Source organism: Rhineura floridana, chromosome 1, assembly GCF_030035675.1.
Source record: "Rhineura floridana isolate rRhiFlo1 chromosome 1, rRhiFlo1.hap2, whole genome shotgun sequence".
Lineage (NCBI taxonomy): Eukaryota > Metazoa > Chordata > Lepidosauria > Squamata > Rhineuridae > Rhineura > Rhineura floridana.
In genome coordinates, this window is record NC_084480.1 from 148043899 (window position 1) to 148065663 (window position 21765).

At 42.9% G+C, this 21765-nt stretch overlaps 1 protein-coding gene across 2 annotated transcripts; it reads right to left on the reverse strand.

The window, feature by feature from the left end:
- Positions 1-927: 927 nt before the first annotated feature.
- Positions 928-16186, reverse strand: LOC133389205 (zinc finger protein 135-like). 2 transcript variants are annotated; one of them, XM_061636428.1, is made up of 3 exons: positions 16102-16186; positions 12731-12868; positions 928-3568 (listed from the first exon to the last, which is right to left on the reverse strand). In XM_061636428.1, exons 1-3 carry the CDS (start codon positions 16181-16183, stop codon positions 2148-2150), a joined length of 1641 nt encoding a protein of 546 aa, XP_061492412.1. In that variant the 5' UTR covers positions 16184-16186; the 3' UTR covers positions 928-2147. The 2 variants fall into 2 exon arrangements, with proteins under 2 accessions (XP_061492412.1, XP_061492421.1); XM_061636437.1 differs by lacking the exon at positions 12731-12868 and having other exon boundaries at positions 16102-16181.
- Positions 16187-21765: the final 5579 nt, after the last annotated feature.

Consider the following 21765-nt stretch of genomic DNA (forward strand, 5'->3'; position numbering starts at 1 on the left):
TGTGTACAGTTCTGGTCGCCTCATCTCAAAAAGGATATTATAGAGTTGGAAAAGGTTCAGAAGAGGGCAACCAGAATGATCAAGGGGATGAAGCGACTCCCTTATGAGGAAAGGTTGCAGCATTTGGGGCTTTTTAGTTTAGAGAAAAGGCGGGTCAGAGGAGACATGATAGAAGTGTATAAAATTATGCATGGCATTGAGAAAGTGGATAGAGAAAAGTTCTTCTCCCTCTCTCATAATACTAGAACTTATGGACATTGAAAGAAGCTGAATGTTGGAAGATTCAGGACAGACAAAAGGAAATACTTCTTTACTCAGCACATAGTCAAACTATGGAATTTGCTCCCACAAGATGCAGTAATGGCCACCAGCTTGGATGGCTTTAAAAGAAGATTAGACAAATTCATGGAGGACAGGCATATCAATGGCTACTAGCCGTGATGGCTGTGCTCTGCCACCCTAGTCAGAGGCAGCATGCTTCTGAAAACCAGTTGCCGGAAGCCTCAGGAGGGGAGAGTGTTCTTGCACTCGGGTCCTGCTTGCGGGCTTCCCCCAGGCACCTGGTTGGCCACTGTGAGAACAGGATGCTGGACTGGATGGGCCACTGGCCTGATCCAGCAGGCTCTTCTTATGTTCTTAGTTCTTATGTGTTCCATGACATGCTGATCCATTGAGTGCAGGAGATGAGATGAAATCCCTGGCAACCTTGGCATTACATAGCCCCGAGAAAGGACTGCCCCTTTGCAATAATTGATTGATTGATTGATTGACTGCACTTGTATACCACCCCATAGCCGAAGCTCTCTGGGCAGTTTACAGCAATCAAAAACATTAAAACAAATATACAATTTAAAACACATATTTTAAAAACAATTTAAAACACAATTTTAAAATTTAAAACTATATAAAAACAATTTATAATGACAGTATAAGGTAGAGTGCCACCACCCCTTAGACTGGTTAACCATCCTGAGCCAAGGGGAAACTCAGAGCCCAGAAAACTTGCCAAGGATTACAGACAGCAAGAGCCAAACAGGAACTCCTTGCCCTGGAGCCTTTAGGCAAAATCCCCAATTCACACAGTAGTCGTGGTCAGTGGCCAAGGTACCGGTTCACAGCCAAGCCTCTCCTGAATGAACGCACACTGGGAAATAGAAGTAACTTTATGAAAGAATGACAGAGGAGCTTGCTTCGTGCTGTGCTGCATGGGTGGGATTTCACCTGAGGGAGCAGCAGGGAAGAGTCAATCATGGCAGGGATGGTGCAGTGTCCCCCCAACTGCCTTGGTATTTCAAATTGGCCCCATATCCAAGGTGATGGACCCAAACCCTGGCTGGGATTAATTCCCCCTCCCCATAGTGATCTCTCTCTCTCTCTCTCTCCTCCCCCTCCCCGCCTGCAGCCCTCATCAGTTAGACTTGGCTGCTCTGTGGGCATCCCATCATTCTCCCTGTGGGACACCATCTTGCCATGCTCAGAGGATGCAGACTTTCCAGAAGGATGGTACGACAATATCCTGCTACACTGCACCCTTCCCTTAAGCACCATCCCTTGCTTGCCTTTCATTACCTTTTTTGAGGGGGGGGGAGGAAATGAGGGGATGTCCCTTTTTTGGTTGATTGACAGTTATACCTGCCTGCTTTATACTTATTTGTACATCTCTTCTAGAAATAGTGTACTTTCAATCCCCCGGGCGGGGCCTGAGCTGCCTCTTGAAACAACAGAGAACATAGTCATGCTGTGAGGACTGGATGTTAGCCTTCAACCCAGGGATGGGGAGCATCTCTCCCTGAGGGTGGGGGCAAATGTGGCCCTCCAGACCTTTCTATCTGGCCCTTGGAACTCGATTCACTAGAAAAACACAATAATGCTGGGAAAAACAGAAGGGAGTAGAAAAAGAGGAAGGCCAAACAAGAGATGGATTGACTCCATCAAGGAAGCCACAGACCTGAACTTACAAGATCTGAACAGGGAGGTTCATGACAGATGCTCTTGGAGGTCACTGATTCATAGGGTCGCCATAAGTCTTAATCAACTTGAAGTCACATAACAACAACAAACTTTTCAAAGCATTGATAAATCTCTTCCCTTGTACAGATCCTTTGATGCGCCTGAAGGTAGCCATTCTGATGAAAGGTCTTTCAACACTACAAGCATTTATAAGGTTTGTCGCCTGTATGAGTTTTGTGATGCAAAGAAAGGTAGCTACCCTGACTAAAGCTCTTTCCACACTCGAAGCATTTATAAGGTTTGTCCCCTGTGTGAGTTCTTTGATGCGAAGTAAGGTGGCCACTCTGACTGAAGCTCTTTCCACACTCCAAGCATTTATAAGGTTTGTCACCTGTGTGAGTTCTTTGATGCGAAGTAAGGTGGCTACTCTTAATGAAGCTCTTTCCACACTCGAAGCATGTATAAGGTTTGTCCCCTGTGTGAGTTCTTTGATGTGAAGTAAAGGTGCTACTCTGACTGAAGCTCTTTCCACAGTCAAAGCATTTATAAGGTTTGTCCCCTGTGTGAGTTCTTTGATGCGAAGTAAGGTTGCAACTCTGACTGAAGCTCTTTCCACACTTCAAGCATTTATAAGGTTTGTCCCCTGTGTGAGTTCTTTGATGCGAAGTAAGGCTGTTACTCCGACTGAAGCTCTTTCCACACTCGAAGCATGTAGAAGGTTTGTCCCCTGTGTGAGTTCTTTGATGCACAGTAAGGCTGCAACTCTCACTGAAGCTCTTTCCACACTCCAAGCATTTATAAGGTTTATCCCCTGTGTGAGTTCTTTGATGCGAAGTAAGGCTGTTACTCCGACTGAAGCTCTTTCCACACTCGAAGCATTTATAAGGTTTGTCCCCTGAGTGAGTTCTTTGATGCACAGTAAGATTGCAACTCTGACTGAAGCTCTTTCCACACTTCAAGGATTTATAAGGTTTGCCTCTTGTGTGAGTTCTTTGATGCAAAGTAAGGTGGCTACCCCGACTGAAGCTCTTTCCACACTCCAAGCATTTATAAGGTTTGTCTCCTGTGTGAGTTCTTTGATGCGAAGTAAGGTGGCCACTCTGACTGAAGCACTTTCCACACTCTAAGCATTGATAAGGTTTGTCCCCTGTGTGAATTTTTTCATGTTTACTAAGGTTGCTATAGTGACTGAAGCTCTTTCCACACTCCAAGCATTTATAAGGTTTGTCTCCTGTGTGACTTCTTTGATGCGAAGTAAGGTGGCTACTGTCACTGAAGCTCTTTCCACACTCGAAGCATGTATAAGGTTTGTCCCCTGTATGAGTTCTTTGATGCGAAGTAAGGTTGCTACTCTGACTGAAGCTCTTTCCACACTCAAAGCATTTATAAGGTTTGTCTCCTGTGTGAGTTCTTTGATGCGAAGTAAGGTGGCTACCCCACCTGAAGCTCTTTCCACACTCGAAGCATTGATAAGGTTTGTCTCCCGTGTGAGTCTGTCTCTCCTTTTGTCTCTTTGCTCCATCTTGACTCCTCAGTTTCTGCTCCTGCACCTGCTCCTCAGCTTTTTCCAGTGATACTTCAGATGGTTCTCCCTCAGCCTTGACCCCCCAAATGTATCCTGATGGAATGAAAAGGAAAGGAGATAAAATGCTGTGGAGAAATCCTGTGAATGTATTATGATTTGTACTTTGAAAACATATTTCTGGGAGCTCTGTTGATATCAGAGGTTAACTGTCAAAGCTCGAGGCCTTGTACAGAGTTATTTTAGCTATCTGTTGTAAATATGGGAATGGATCTGATAACAGAATGGAATGGGCCTGAAGCCCTATCACTTGTGTCCATTTACGTCGTTTATACCTGTGCACAGAAACTGTAACAGATTTTTTTTTGAGTTAGCACTGTTTTTAACAAAAGGTATAAGGGTTAGCCTTAAAGGTAGATGATCACTTTCAGGTCTCGATAATATATTAAGTTCTTTAACTCTATTTATTATACGATGTGAGCCCAAAAAGTAGTCAACTGTACTGGCCCCTTGGCTTGATAAATAGGTAAATGAGCCTTTAGATATGTCTAAGGAGGAGCCATTTAAACAGATCAAATCGAATTTTTGAATTAATTGCAAGAGTGCTAAACCATGTCTGTTGGTTACAGGGTCCTTAATATTTACAACAGATAGCCATAACAAATTCTCAGAATGCGATTAGAACATATGATCTATTAATTGATGAACTTTGCCCTAGAATTACAGCTATAACTAGGACTTCGGCTTCATTCCAACCCAAATCGTGGTTTGATAAAGAGTGCAGGATGTCTAAGAAACAGCTAATCGGACAAATTAAAATTTTTAGAGCCTCTAATCGAATTGATAACTTCCATCAGCTTATATTACAGAGGAGAGCTTATAAATCCCTTTTAAAAGCCAAAAGACTAGCCTTTTATCAAGCAAACTGGAGCGCTTTGGATAAAGCTGTGCGTTTGGGTCATGAGAAAGAATTTTGGAGTCTTTTACAAGGGAAGTTCAATCCAAAGAACAATACATCCTTGCCCCCCATTATGCAAGAGGAATGGATAGCACATTTTAGTTTAATCTTCGGCAGCTCCTTTTTCACTAAGACTGTGGACATATCGAAAGAGCTAGAAGACATCCCGCTATGGCCTATGATCACCACTGATGAGACTGAGAGGCTAGTGCAATCCCTGAAAGCTGGGAAAGCTCCTGGAGAGGATATGATACCTCCTGATTTCCTGCTCCAGGATCTATCCTGGTGGGCCCCACTACTTGCGGCCCTCTTTACTAATATAAATAATACAGGTTGTATCCCGAGGGGATGGCACACTAGCATAGTGGTTCCGATTTTTAAAAAAGGGGACCCCTCAAAGCCATCAAATTACCGCCCGATTAGTTTATTAGATGTAACAGCGAAGATTTATAGCCGTTTTCTTCTAAACAAATTAAATGACTGAGAGCAAACTAACTCAATCATACACGAAGAACAAGCTGGCTTTAGAATAAAACGGAACACAATTGATCAGGCCTTTATTCTGCATCACTTGATAAGGAAAACAAGGGGAAAAATTTGGCCATCTTTATATATAGCATTTGTAGATTTCTCCGCGGCATTCGATACAGTGGACAGAGGACTTCTCTGGCAAAAACTCGCCCAATCGAATATTGATCGTAGACTGTTCTGGCTGATCAGGGCTTTATATCAATCAAACAACATTCAGGTGCGCCTAGGCAACAATGGCGCCCTATCATCGAAAATTCCAGTATCCAGGGGAGTGAAACAGGGATGCCTCTTGGCACCCTTTTTGTTTAACTTCTTTATAAATGACCTAGTGGAGGCAGTATCTTCGCCCTCCTTTTTTCCCCCCTCAGTAGGTAATAAAAAGGTTCCTATCCTTTTATATGCGGATGACGTGGCCATCTGTTCCTTGAATAAAATTGGGCTTAGATGTATGCTCCGCAAACTAGATGAATATTGCTGATTACATAAACTTAAGATCAACCATAATAAATAAAAAAATATGGTTTGTGGCAAATTCTCCAAAGTCAAGAACTCCTGGATATTAAATGGGGCCCCTATTGATCCGGTTCCATCATTTAAATATCTCGGAATCCACCTGTCCAACAGACTTTCCTGGGCAACGCAAATAAAAGCCACGTCATTAGCCGGAACCCAAATCTTAGGCCTAGCCAGAAGGTTTTATTTTTCGCAAGGAGGCCAACTGGTACTACCCATGATTAAAATTCTTAAATCCAAAATAATTCCAAAAATCCTTTATGGCTCAGAATTGTGGGGCCTCTCTGCCGGTCACCAAATTGAGCCTACTCAAAACGCGTTTATGAGAATGGTTTTGGGTTTACCATCGGGGACACCAGCAGCACATCTTAGAGCCGAGCTGGGATTACCATCAATTGCAGCTCGCATCAATTTGGCCAATTTAAGACTCTGGCAGAGAATCCTTAAAATGGAGGATGCAGCTCTGGTTAAACAATGCTGGCTAGAACAAATGCACTCTGAGGGCTGGGCCTCAGAATGTCTGAAGTTACTTACAAAATACGAACTTTCTCAATCCAAAGTGCTTGATTTTAACAGAATAGCCCTTCGTAACTTAATCTTTGAGAATGATGCAGGCCAAGATTGAGCCTATATTATGACGGCGCCTTTTTCACGTTGGTACCCATGTTTTAAATTAAACCACTACATGTCTAATTATCTTGACACTCTAGACATACCTAAAATCAGAAGAGCTTTTACGGCTCTTCGATTTCAAGTTATGCCCTCAGCTTTTCTCGATGGCAGGTACAAAGGCATCCCTCTGGCTCAACGCCAATGTTCTTACGGCTGTTCTGCCATTGATGAGATTGATCACTATCTGCTCCATTGTCCCCTGTATGAACAACCTATGCAAAAAAATTTAAAACCATTTTTAGAACCAATAGCACCTTACCCCGATGAGGTGAAGGTCAATATACTTTTATCGGACTACTCCAGGTCAGTTTCCCTTGCGGTTGCAAATTTTGCGATAGCCGCACAAAAATTGAGAGAGTGTTTTATCCATAGGTTAACAGACCCATAGGAAACCTTTTTTAAACATATTTCTGTATATGTGTCCGTATTTGTTTATGTATATGTATTTGCAAAAGGCTCATGGCTAAGATGCAATAAAGTTTGTACTTGTACTTTGTTATTTTAGCAGTAGGTGCTTGGTAACAGGTTGTGAATTTAGGTTGCTAGGTAGGATGCTGAAAGCCAGAACCTCCAAGGTGGCTTTCTCTGAAATGCTACCGGTTCCACACGCAGGACCAGCCAGACAGGCCCAGCTTCGCAGTCTCAATGCGTGGATGAGACGATGGTGTCGGGTGGAAGGGTTTCGATTTGTTAGGCACTGGGGAACATTTTGAGACAAGATGGGCCTGTACAAAAGGGACGGGCTCCACTTGAACCAGAATGGAACCAGACCGCTGGCACTTAAAATTAAAAAGGTAGCAGAGCAGTTTTTAAACTGACTGAGGGGGGAAACCCGACAGGAGCTGAGGAAGGTCCGGTTTGGAATAAACCTCCCCCCTGGGATAAAGACCAAAGAAATGATGACATTTTAAAAGGAGTAGGCCTAGAAGTAGGCATTGTGAGAGCAGGGGCCCAGGATATCAATTCAGAAGGGCAAAATTACCACAGGCCAAACCACAAGTGCCAAAGACACTTGAAGAGAGACACTGCTTACAAGTGCCTGTACGCTAATGCTAGGAGCCTCCGAACCAAGATGGGAGAACTGGAGTGCCTGGTCTTAGAGAACAGCATTGATATAGTGAGCATAATGGAGACCTGGTGGAATGGAGAAAACCAGTGGGATACGGTTATCCCTGGATATAAACTATATCGGAAGGACAGGGAAGGATGTATTGGTGGCAGAGTCGCTCTATACATGAAAGAAGGCATTGAATCCAGCAAGCTTGAAACCCCAAAAGAGGCGGATTCCTCCACAGAATTGTTGTGGGTGGTGATACCATGCCCCAGGAGGGATTTAATATTGGGAACGATCTATCGTCCCCCAATCAAAATGTTCAGGGAGACCTTGAGATGAGATATGAAATTGAGGAAGCATCCAAACTAGGAAATGTGGTAGTAATGGGTGACTTCAACTACCCAGACATAGACTGGCTGCATATGTGTTCCACTCATGATAAAGAAGCAAAATTTCTAGATATTCTAAATGACTATGCCCTAGACCAGTTGGTCATGGAACCGACCAGAGGGATGCCAGCATGGTTAATGAGGAAAGTCAAAGAAGCTCTTAGAGGCAAAAAGTCTTCCTTTAGAAAATGGAAGTCTTGTCCAAAAGAAGAAAATAAAAAAGAACACAAACTCGATGTATCCAAACTCAGAGGAATCTCTTACCACGAAAACCCTATGAACAGAGTATCCAAAATGCAACCTGAGATAGTGCTGGAAGATGAAACCCCCAGGTCAGAAGGCACTCAACGAGCTACTGGGGAAGAACAAAGGACAAGGACAAGTAGAGCTGTGACTAATGACACAGCTGGGTCAAAGCCAAAAGGAAGCCCAGAGGCTGATGCGCACAGATGCAAAAGAAGAGTCCAGAGTTGAACAATGCACACAATAGGAACATGGAATGTGAGAAGCATGAACCAGGGAAAGTTAGAAATTGTCAAGCAAGAAATGGAATGTATCAACATTACAATACTTGGCATGAGTGAATTAAAATGGACTGGAATGGGACATTTTCAATCAGGCAACTACAAAATATTTTATGCAGGAAATGAGAAATGAAGAAGAAACGGGGTGCTTTAATAGTGAGAAGTGTTGTAGCAAAAGCAATTAGGAGCTACAACGCAAGGTCTGAGTGAGTGATATCAATGATTAAATGGGAAACCTATTCACATAACCATCATCCAAATCTATGCTCCATCGTCAAATGCAGAAGAAGAAGAATTGGAGAGATTTTACGCAGAAGTACAGGAGGAAATTGATCACTCACCAAAACAAGATATGTTGATAATCAAGGGGGAATGGGATGCAAAAGTAGGGAACAGAGAAGAACTAGGATTTGTGGGGAAATGGGGCTTAGGAGACAGAAATGAAGCAGGAGAAAGACTGATTGAATTCTGTGAAGCCAATGATTTGTTCCTTGCAAACACATTTTTTGAGCAACCGAAAAGACGACTGTACACATGGACATCACCAGCTGGTCAATATAGGAATCAAATGGATTATATAATTGGTAGCACAAGATGGAGAAGTCCCATATTTTCTGCGAAAACAAGACCAGGAGCAGACTGCTGTATAGATCATGAACTGGTCGTATCAAAAATCAGAGTAAAGCTAAAGGCTAGGACTGGGGAGGGCAGCTATGAGAGAACTAGAAAAGGTCCTCAAATGGAAAGATGCATCACTGAACACCAAAGTCAGGATCATACAGTCCATGGTATTCCCGATTTCTAAATATGGATGTGAAAGTTGGACAGTGAAAAAGGTGGATAAGACAAAAATCAACTCATCTGAAATGTGGTATTGGAGCAGAGCTTTGCGGATACCATGGACTGTGAAAAAGACAAATAATTGGGTGTTAGAACAAATTAAACCAGAACTGTCACTAGAAGCTAAAATGATGAAATTGAGGTTCTCATACTTTGGACACACCATGAGAAGACATGATTCACTAGAAAAGATAATAATGCTGGGGAAAACAGAAGGGAGTAGAAAAAGAGGAAGGCCAAACAAGAGATGGATTGATTCCATCAAGGAAGCCACAGACCTGAACTTACAAGATCTGAACAGGGTGGTTCATGACAGATGCTCTTGGAGGTCACTGATTCATAGGGTCACCATAAGTCATAATTGACTTGAAGGCACATAAGAAAAACAAAGTTGGCAACGAGGACATTGAACTTGTCAAGGATTATCAATACCTTGGCACAGTCATTAACCAAACTGGAGACAATAGTCAAGAAATCTTGGACTGGCAAGGGTAGCTACAAGAAAAGATCCTCAAATGCAAAGATGCATTTGTGATGTTCCTGTATGTGAATGTAATGTAAATATGGTAAGTGCAAGTTTATTATAGGAAATATGGTAAGTGGAGTGAGTGGGAAGGATGAGTACATGGGCTGTAGAATGCTGGAGGATGATTGGCTGTGTGTTTGAATGGCTGAAGGTATAAATGAGAGGATGACAGTTGAGTCATGGTGGTGGGTGTTGGACAGGGTGGTTGTAGACAGGGAGGTTGATGTGGAGAGTAAGAGGTGGCTGTTGAGAGACTGGATTCGGAGTTCTGAAGCGAATATTAGGAATTAGGAACATAACAGAAACATATATGAAACCATATGCTTGTCGACTTCCGGGAAGGGTGACTTCGCTTGTGCCTGCTTTTGAGACGGGCTCCTGCCTCAAAAGAAGCTTATTCAGATATAAATCAGTCAGAACATTTTTTTTTTTTGACTGATGAAATTTCTCCCGGGCAGGGAGAAACGTAGAGATCAACCTCAAAAGCCTGTTTTTGTTGGGAGGACTGGATTTCATTAATTTATGAGAAAAGGTCCAGCCAGCAATGCCGGACGGACTTCTGAACAAGCTCTATCTGATTAATGCGATACGTTTATCTTTTCTTCAAAGAGAAAACGGACTAACAGGCAAGCACCCTTCTTTCTATTATTTTTTTTACTTGGTTTAAATTGTTGCAGCAAAAAGAGATTTGTCAAATGAATCAGCTTTAAAGAACTTCTAGGTGAGCTATAACTCTTCTCTGTTATTCACGAAATTAACAGCTTATCTCTGTTTCTATTGCAAAAAGCTGTCCTGGAAGTGCATTCTAAAAATATAAACAGAAGAGGGATTTCTGTTCCGAGGAACATTATATTGTCTGGGACTATTCTCTTTTTGGTCTATTTTATTTTGACGAATCTGCTTCTTCACGACGCCACTAACTGTTTTGATGCTGAGAACTAAATTTGTTTTGTATTCTTGAACATAGAGAGATAAGGCAGGCTGCTCTGTTTATACTGTGATGTCATCAAGCCTGGAATATTAACCCAATTGTTGCTGAAATAAGAAGTGGTTCTTTATTTTTGTTTTGTTTTGTTTTCGTGGTTTTAAAAATGGCAATCAAGAAAGTGGCTGAGAATCTGGAAGTAATTATGTTTCAGAAAATAATGGATGAGATTGAGATAACGAAACAAACCCTGCGACAGGGCAGTAAGGAGCTGAAAATTGAACTGAGCAAAATGACGCAGGAGCTTAAAGAAATAGGGGATCCTGTGAGAGAGGAGAATGAGATCAGAGATGAGAAAAGAAAAAATAAAGGGAAGATACAAGCCCTGGAGATTGGAACAAATGTGGAATTGGAAAAAGATCTGGAGTTTATGGATATTAGAAATAAAATCTACTGTTTGGAATTTAACGTTATCTCTGAAGAAATTAATGAAGATATTAGAGATAAAGTTAGCAATGGCTTGGATAATCTTCTGGACTGGAATGACGTGATGGAGCTTGATATAGAGAAAATCTATGGAATTAACTGCAGCCATGTGACAATGGAAAAACTCTCAAGAGATGAGCCAGTGCATTTTGTAAAAAAGAAGAACAGAGATATGACTTTACAACAATATTTCAGCAACTTATTCAGAATTGATGGCAAGAAAATATTTGGGATAGAGGAAATTCCCATCAGACTCTTATTATATGACTATGGTTATGACAGCAAGATTATTATGGAATACTGATAATGGAAGACTGGACACTGAAATTACTGGACTTAACAGGACTATTGAAGATGGAAGATGGAACTAATATGGATAATGGAATAATGGCTATTGAAATTATTGGACCTAACAGATTTTGATGAGATGGATTAATCGATATGTTTATTTGGACTATGGTTATGACAATAAGATTATTATTATTATTAACGAGATGGATTAATCAACATGTTTATTTGGAGAAAAATTGATAGATATATTTCTTAAAGAATTGAAACCTCTCTTTGACTTTTTGTGGAAAGAACAAAGTAATGTTTATGAGATTTGATGATTAATTAAGATAACTACTGGAGAAAAGTGATTTTATAATATAATTTAAGAGACAGGATTGTTATATATTGTAGACCTATAACTGATTTGATCTGCGACAAATGGGAAGTCAACATTTTATTTTTTTGTTTAATCATTTTTGTTTTGTTTTGTTTTTTGTCTTTGAATGTTTTATGATTTTGTTTTGTATGTTTTATGAAAATTTGAATAAAATTTGCTTGTCAACGAAATCTATAAGTAATCTTGTTATTCCTAGTGTTATCAATATACCTTTTCTCGGTTTACTTAAAGCCTGATTCCTTAGCAGGGGTGTACAGACCAGGGGGGGAGGCAGAGTAACCAAGGCTGAAGAAGAAATGGTATCGAATTGTGGCAGCAGCGAAGGAAGAGATATTGTATCAACATCCAGTACCACAGAGCAACCCAGAGCTGTGAGCTTCATAGGCAAGAGGCTTCAGGGGGGTTGGGAATTACCGATACACACAGACAAAAGGTATCAAAATAGCCAGGAAGAGACTAAGGCACAGTCTAGAGCAGTGTTTCTCAACCTTTTTGTTGTTGTTGTTGCTGGACTACAACTCCCATCAGCCCCAGTCAGCATGGCCAATGGTCAGGAATTATGGGAACTGTAGTCCAGCAACAAAAAATAAAAAAGGTTGAGAAACACTGGTCTAGAGGCTATATTGGGTACACAGAGTGTTGGGTAGTGTGGCCTAGCAGGGGGATCTTTTGAGATCTGTGCTAGAGCGGAGAGAGGTAAAATAAACACAACGATCCTGACCAGGGTGGCCAGAGGTAGGCTACACATCATAAGGTGGGCCTGACAGAGGTGAGACATCACTAGTGGTCACAGAGAAAGGAGGGAACATCACAGCATCACCGATCACCAAAGTCAAGATCTTTCAGACCATGGTATTCCTGTTCTCTATGTATGGATTTGAAAGTTGGACAGTGAAAAGAAAAATCAACTCATTTGAAATGTGGTATTGGAGGAGAGCTTTGTGTATACCATGGACCATGAAAAAGACAAATAATTGGGTGTTAGAACAAATTAAATCAGAACTACTGTTAGAAGCAAAAATGATGAAACTGGGGTTATCATACTTTGGACACATCATGAGAACAGCTGATTCACTAGAAAAGACAATAATGCTGGGGAAAACAGAAGGAAGTAGAAAAAGAGGAAGGGCAAACAAGAGATGTATTGATTCCATAAAGGAAGCCACAGACCTGAACTTAGAAGATCTGAACAGGGTGGTTCTCGACAGATGCTGTTGGAGATCATGGGTTCATAGGGTTGCCATAAGTTGTACTCGACGTGAAGGCACATAACAACAACCACAAGGGTGGGCCTCTGATTACCCGCAGCTGGGAAACAAAACTGCCAACTCAGAGCTCTAATACAGAAGCCAAATGTTAACCTGTTAAGATCCCACATTAACAAATGAAACCCCACAATTCTTTGCTACACAACTTGAATTCAAGTTTCCATGACACTTTGGATACATAATCAGAAGACATGCTCACTAGAAAAGATGAGAAAGTTGGGAAAAACAGAAGGGAGTAGAAAAAGAGGAAGGCCAAACAAGAGATGGATTGATTCCATAAAGGAAGCCATAGACCTGAACTTACAAGATCTGAACAGGATGGTTCATGACAGATTCTATTGGAGGCCACTGATTCATAAGGTCGCCATAAGTTGTAACTGACTTAAAGGCACATAACACACACACACACACACTATGTGAGTTCGGCTTTAATTGATCCAAGAGAGCCCAGTATGCCATAAACATATCTAGGAGGAAATACCTTTAAAAGATGGGCTGAGATGTGCAGCCTTTGTCCCTCATCCACCATCAGGAAAAAGCCTGCAGTGGACCAGCCAAACAGCTTTACACCTGAGAGGACCAATATCCTGGAGGTAAGGAGTGACTTAGGATCAGGTAGATGCTTGGGCTAAAACGTGGGTTCCCCACTACCGAGTAAAAGGATTTTGAGGTGCTAAAGAAAAGCTGACTCTTCAGACTGGTGGCAGCAAAAAGGGAAGAGTGTTGGTTGTAGGCCTTGCAGAGTAAGTTAAAGAGGACTCTGGCTGGGAAGCACAGGGGCTGCTGTCCTAGGATCCCAGAATTATCAAAACTAAATTGGCATCCCAGAGCCTTCCTGTCTGTGAAAAGGGGGTGTAGGAAATGATGGCAGCTCCAACGGATAATCTGAAATGCATTGTGGGTCAGATTTGCGAAGCAGGGGTGCCAGGAAGGGAGTAAGAAGGCTATCCTTAACCTCTCCTAATTCTAACAGCATAAATCGCCATCTCATTAATCTCCCACATGATCTCCTTGTACAGAGCTCTCTAGTCTGGATCCAGCTGAGCCCGTTCCTCCTGGGAGAAGTGCAAGGACCCTTCCTCAAAGGTCACCAATCCCTGGAAGAAGAAAACCATTGCCTTCTTCATTGATACTCCCAGGCAAGGCATGGACATTATCTGCCCTCCACTCACACTCTGAAGAGAGATGGGGCAAGCAGGATCTTTTCCTTTAGAGTTCACAAATCACCTCAGGTCCAGATGGCATCTGATCTTCTAACAAAAATATGTACGTTCTCTCGAAGACTTGCTACCATATGGACTGGTATCAGGGAAATCAGAGGCCTATTAGCTGTTCTGGGGAAAATAGTGGAAAATATTATTAAAGACAAAATTACCAAACATGGAGTGGAACTCAGCAATCATGGGATATCGGGAAATATGCTCTCATGCATCAGGAATTGTTTAAAGATCAGGAAGGAGAAAGTCGGAATAAATGAACAGTTCTCCCAATGGAGGGATGTAAGAAGTGTCCCCCCGCCTATCATCAGGATTAGGACCTGTGCTTTTAAACTTGTTGCTAAATGACATGGATTTGGGATGAGAAGTGAAGTAACCAACTTTACTGTTGATATCAAGTTCAGAGTGATTAAAATAAAGAGGGATTGTGAGGAACTCCAAAAGGAACTGTCCAAGCAGGCTTGGCTTTAAAGAGCAAATGCAATTAAATTTAAGGAAGTGTAAAGTGATGCACAGAAGTGAAAAATCCTAACTGAACTGGTGGTGACTGACAGGAGAGAGACCTTGAGGTCATAGTGGACGCCTCAATTAAGATGATGATGTTATAGCTATGAAATTGGTGGATTCCATGTGAGGGATCATTAAGACACAGTTTGAAAATAAAACTGCCAATATCATAATGCCATTGTACACATCGAAGATGTGATCCTACTTGGAACGCTGTCTTCAGTTCTGGTTGCCTGACTGCAAAAATAGCATTCTAGGGGTGGAAGAGGTAGAGAAATGGGCAAACAAAATGATCAAGGGTGGCAACATTTGAGGATTTTTGCTGTAGAGAAAAAGCTTAGAGGAGACATGATAGAAGTGTATAATCACACCAGACATTTAAAGCACATTGAACACATCATCATCATCATCAAATATTTATGGCATGACCTTAGGCCGTCGCAGATGAACAATCATTTTCATACATCTATTAAAACAATCATACATCAAATATACAAACCACTAGACATGCTTAAAATAATGCAGGATATGACAGTAATGCCTAGCTATCCATCTATCCGGCTCGTACCTTGTAAGGCCTAGCCGGATATTACCCTGTCTGGTCTGCCATGTCTGAGTGTTTTACCTGTGACTTTTGCGCTGCTAGGGCATAATGAGCTACCCTGTATGTGACCATATAATCATTATCAGCTAGAAGGAAGGGGATAAGACCATCGGCCTGGGGATCATCCTGTAGTTTAATCATGTCTCCTAAAAATTTGTCCCTAGGATGAACATATAGGGAGCATTCAAGCAGATAGTGGGGCAAATCTTCTACCACTCCGGCTCCACATTGAACACAAATGTAAAGCACATGGCTTCCCCCAATGAATCCTGGATTATAGTTTTTCATCACTGTGCTACATTCCCAGCACCCTTCATAAACTACAACTCCCAGGACTCTTTGGAGGAAGCCATATGCTTTCAATGTAGACTGTGGATGTGCCATAAAGCTGCATTGTGTGGAGAAACTGGATAACTCCCTCTGATTTGGTAGGGACCTTACACCTGGTGTAGGAAGAGGGAGGGAAGTAGCTCCCACCAATTTGCATCCATTTCAGGAAAAATGTCACTCGCTGAGCAGTTTGTTTGCCAGGCGACCCTGAGACAAGGAGGGCAGGGCCACGTTTCTGCTTTCCTGAATTAAATTGGGGAGGACTGGCAGAATGGAATTAATGACAGAATAGCCTCACTATTCAAACTATCGCAGCTGAACCAAAGGACAAACGAGGACACATGCAGAAGCGGCCCATTTAGCGCACTGTTGCCTACTTAGCTCTGTTCCGACTCTGAGGCGCCTCCATCTCCAAGCTGAAGGCCAAGAAATTCATCAGCAGAACCGCAGATGTTCCGAGGGATGCTTCGATCCGGCCCAACACAGCCAGCCCAGCTCAGGGGGAGGCGGACGGGACGGGGCAGAGCTGCAGCCTCCGATCGGGAGGGTCTGCGGGGCGGGGGCGCTTCAGGGGGCTCCTCGCCCTCTCCCCCTCCCCTCCGCCCCCTTGCCTACCTTTGGCTCGAGGCTCCCTCCGCGCAGCCCCGCTCGCCAGCATCGCTGCGCACAAAGGGGGCTCCATGATTCCAGCCTGCATTTCTCGCAGGGAGGCGGGGCGGGAGAGGGACGTCCCTCCCTCCTTTGCGCTCTTTCCTTCCGCTCGGTTGTCTTTGGTTAACCCTTGAAGAGCAAAGTGGCCGAAGTTCCTCGGCTGCTTTGCACAGAGGGGAGGTGGTCCGTCCTCGCTTGCGCTGCGCTCTTCCGGAGCTCCCACCAGAGAGAGGCTTCTTCAAGGGTGGGGTTGGGGGAGCTACCAGGCTTTGCTCCAGAGCCTCAACCGGGGCAAGTGAACCTTCCCCTTTAAGCCGGTGGACGGAATGCATTGTCATTGGCACAGCAGTGGCGCCCCCCCCTCTTGTCCCACCAGTGAGCTGCCTGCCTGGGCCGGGCTTGTAAAGGTTTTCTCCGGGAGGTCGCTCTGGCACTCACAGCAGAGAGAGCATGTTAGTCATCTTGCCCCCCCACACACACACATTTACTTCTACCCCACGATCCTCCAAATGAGCTCAAGATGGCCTAAAGCAGGAACAGGGAACCACTGGGAGCCCTCCAGATGTTGCTGGATCCCAACTCCCATCAACCCCAGGTAGCATAATCATTGGTCAGGGTTGACAGGAGTTGGTCTTCAGGACCATCTGGAGGATCACAGGTTGTCCATTCATGGCCTAAAAAGTCCTCCCCTTTATCCTTACAACAACCCTGTGAGGTAGATTTGCCTGGGTGTAGGTTAACGCTTCTGTCTAGAATGATAACAATTATTACTTATATGTTGTTATAAATGAATAAGCATGCCATAATAAAATGCTTTAGTCCAACTGCTTCCAATGGAAATGGGCAGAATGGTTTCTAAAAAACGGAGACTTGACAAAGACATTTGTCTTTGGTCTAGCCAGGAACAGGTTGCCTGAGCTGCTGCCTACTGTGCTTTTGTGGGACTTTGGCTAGGGTGTAAATAGGGCGCAGGAAAGGCAGCGGCGGACTCAAATTCCTCTTGTAGTTATTGGAGGAGGAGATGCAATCCTCTCCCCCCTCCCCCAATTCTCCGCTGGAAATCAGACCAAGAGCCCCTTCTTGCCTTTTATATTATTTTGCCCCTCTTAAGGATGAAAGAAGGAATGTTTTTGCTCTCTGCTGAGCTGCTACTGCCTGCTTGTTAATTTCACACTGAAGTGGAAATTCTTTCTGGAGTGATTGTATCCAGAAAAGGAAACAGTTGCAAAGGATAATGATCTGATCCCTTTATGAAAGGACTAGTGTTCTCTTTTGCAGCTTGATGTTTAACTCTTATGCAGCTTGAATTCATGAAAGGGAAAGATAGTTATGTACAATGCAATAGAAACCCAAATAGTAGCTGGATATAAGCTTATATCATTTAACTTTTTTCTTTTCTGAAATGTATCTCTAAGTTTGGAATGGATGAGACGGATTATCTGGACCCATTTCAGTCGGGTTTCAGGCCTGGTTTTGGAACGGAAACAGCCTTGGTCGCGTCTCTTAATTCTCCTGGATCTCTCAGCGGCTTTTGATACCATCGACCATGGTATCCTTGTGGGAAGACCTGCTGAATTGGGAGTGGGAGGGACTGCATGGCGGTGGTTCCGCTCCTACTTGGCGAGTTGACTGCAGAAGGTTGTGCTTGGGGAACATTGCTTGGCACCCTGGACTCTCCAGTATGGGGTTCCCCAGGGGTCAGTTCTGTCCCCCATGCTGCTCAACATCTACATGAAACTGTTGGGCGCGGTCATCTGGAGCTTTGGAGTGCATTGCCATCAGTATGCTGATGACACGCAGCTCTATTTCTCCTTTTCATCTTCTTCAGGTGAGGCTGTCAGTGTGCTGAACCAGTGCCTGGCTGCGACAATGGACTGGATGAGGGCTAATAAACTGAGGCTCAGTCCAGACAAGACTGAGATGCTGCTAGTGGGTGGTTCTTCTGACCGAATGGTGGATGTCCAACATGTCCTGGATGGGGTTGCAGTCCCCCTGAAGGAGCAGGTTCGTAGCTTGGGGGTTCTCCTAGAACCATCTCTGTCACTTGAGGCTCAGGTAACCTCAGTGGCAGAGTGCCTTCCACCAACTTCATTTGGTGGCCCAACTACGTCCCTATGTGGACAGGGATAACCTGGCTTCAGTTGTCCATGCTCTGGTAACCTCTAAGTTAGATTACTGCAATGCGCTCTATGTGGGGCTGCCTTTGAAGACAGTTTGGAAACTGCAGCTTGTGCAAAATGCAGCAGCCAGATTGGTAACAGGGACCAGACAGTCCAAACATATAAAACCAATTCTGGCCCGCTTGCATTGGCTGCCTGTATGTTTCTGAGCTCGATTCAAGGTGCTGGTTCTAACTGAAAAACCAGAGCTCCTCCTCCTCTCTTGGTCAGCTGCCTCCCAAGTCTTTCAGGGTCAGGAATCCCAAGTCACTTCTCACACACACGCGCACACACACACACAAAAAGCAAAATAGAAAACAAACCTACAATCGGTTCAACTAATTCCTGGCACTGACAACAGGAACATCAAGACTGCCCCTGACAACCGAAATAGGAAACAACAAACATAAAATGGAGGGGGATCAAGCAGTTGTTGTCACATGCAATGTGTGCGCTATGTTCATCTTCTTAACGGAAACCAGACGCGATTACACTTGCAGCAAGTGCAGATTGGTGGCGCTCCTAGAAGAAAAGGTGAGGGGGCTGCAGCAACGCATCGACACCCTGCAACTTATCAGAGAAGATGAGGACTTCCACGATAGAACACAAGAGGAAGTAAGGGAATGACACAAACTACTGTCAGGTGGATTCACAACTGGTTGGAAAACCGTACTCAAAGAGTGGTCATCGGTGGCTCTGCTTCGGGCTGGAAGGAGGTCTCGAGTGGAGTGCCACAGGGATTTGTTTACGAATCAGCAATCGAGATACCTGGGTGAGTCTCACTTTTTTCTTTTTTACAAGGAATTGAGGAAAGAAAATTTAAACAACTTATTTTATTTTTTTATGACAAAAAGCTGGCCTGAATTTGGAATTATAAAGTTTAAAACGGATGAGAGGCTACTTATCCGATGAGATGATTTGATTATTTGATTGAAATATATCTAGGACTATTTTTTTTTCTCTTGGACTACTTTCTTTGGACGAATCTGCTGTTCGTGTATGTTACTAATTGTTTGGTGCTGTGAACCAAATTTGTTTTGCATTCCTGGATGTGCAGGAGATAAGAACTCTGCTGGCCAGATCATATTAACAGGCCTGGAATATTAACTCTTTTGTTGTTGGGGGAAAAAAAAGAAATAGCCTGCCTCTAGGTTTGGGAACAGTGGTTAATATCAGAAATTAAAGGCTTTTTTTAAAGAATGACAACCAGGAAAACAGCTAAGGCTCTGGAGCGAAGAAGTTCAACTGATGTACAAGAAGGGGCTGTCTCCCCAGATATGTTTCAGAAAATAATGGATGGGATTAATGACCACAAACAAGAAATGAAACAAGAGATTAAAGATGAATTTGGCAAAATGAAAATGGAATTGAAAGATATAAAGGACCATATCAGAACAGAAGTGGACGAGATTAAAGGTACAATTGGACAAGTAACACAGGATGTAAAAAATACTAAAGGAAAGGTGCAAACCTTGGAGAATAGAACAGATATATTAAACGTGGAATTGGAAAAAAATCTGGATTATGTGGCTGTGATGGAACTTAGAGATAAAGAACATTGTTTGAGATTTCGTGCAATTCCTGAGGAAACAGGTGAAGATATCAGAGATAAAATTGTTAATGCCTTGATAAAATTTTTGGATTGGAATGAAGATCTGATGGAATTTGAAATAGATAAAGTTTATAGAATTAATTCCAGATATGCAACAATGAAAAAAATTCCAAGAGATGTGCTTGTTTATTTTGTAAAAAAGAGGACCAGAGATATGGTCTTACAACAACACTTCAACAATGTCTTTAAAATTGATGGCAAGGAAATACCTGTGATGAAGGAAATTCCTATTAGACTTTTACGTAAGAGAAAAGAATATGCTTTCTTTACAGAAAAACTTAAACAATGCAAAATTCAATTTAGATGGGATGTTCCAGAAGGAGTGATCTTTACATTTAGACAACAGAAATACCGATTGAACACAGTTCAAAAAGCAAGGGATTTCTTGAGAAAAGCTTCAAAAGACATGGAAGAAGACAAAATTAAAGATATGGATACAACTCATGGGAAACAAAGTCAACAGGAACATGCAGAGGAAGGAAAGGAAGATGATGGATTAAAGGGAGCAACAGGTACATTTTAAAATACACGCTTAAAGATGGATTACAAATATCTAACTTGGAATATAAATGGAGCCAATACGTCGCAGAAGAGAAAGTGTTTCACTATTTGAAAAAATTAAAATTGGATATAATTTGTTTACAAGAAACTCATATCAAGAAGAAAGATTCCAAATATTTGATTTGTAAAAATTTGGGTGAAGAATTTATTTCGGCTGGATTAAAAAAAATGGTGTTGTTCTTTACATTAACCCACAATTGTTTCCTAAATTGATATTACTGGATGATAGTGGTAGATTTGTGGGGGTTGAAATTACTTTACAGGGCGTAAAAACTTTGATAGTGGGTATTGTTGGATGTTGGATCGGGCGCCAGCGGATGCCCAGGATGCAGAACAGAATAGTGACAGGCTAAATCCCAGTTAAAGCACTCAGCCAGACAACTCATAAGGTTTAAGAGTCACTTTTACTGACATGAAACGTTCTGAACATACATACAAGCTCTGCTAACAAACTCTTTCCCCCACACTTTACAAGTGTCTGCTGGCCCTCTATATAGATAAGGCCAGCTGCCCGAGCCTAGGTTGCATAGCAACGTGTCCTTGAAGATGGCTCGAGCTCTGCCAACTTTCGCTTCTAATCCACGTAGCTCACTTGTGGAAATTTAACCTCTGCTTCTTCGGTTTAATAGCCAACAAGCCCCCACCTTAAATTTCCACATTCTGCCAGTTACATTTTCTTTTCTATTTACATGTGTTACATGCTGATCTGGCATGTATTACCGAGACCTGGGTGAGCGATCTGGGAGGTATTAATCTCTCCCAGTTGTGCCCACCTGGGTATTCGGTTCAGCATCTGGGTAGATCCGAGGGTCGGGGAGGGGGAATCGCTGTGGTCTATAGAAGTTCCATCCCTCTTGTTAGGCACCCTATCCAGATGGCTAATGGTCTAGAGTGTCTGCACATAACGTTGGGTCAGCGAGACAGACTGGGAATTCTGTTGGTGTACCGTCCACCCTGCTGCCCAACCGCCTCCCTAACTGAGCTGACAGAGGTGGTCTCGGATCTATTGTTGCGTTCCCCCAAACTTTTGGTATTGGGGGATCTCAACATTCATGCTGAGGCCGCTTTATCTGGAGCAGCTCAGGACTTCATGACCTCCATGACAGCCATGGGGCTGTCTCAATTTGTTACTGGCCCTACGCATGTGTTGGGGCACACTCTGGACTTGATTTTTGCCACTGGATTAGGGGATGGTGATCTGAGAGTGAGGGATTTTTCATCTATTCCTTTGTCATGGTCAGATCAGCGCCTATTAAGGTTTAGACTCACACTGTTTTCTCCCCTCTGCAAGGGTGG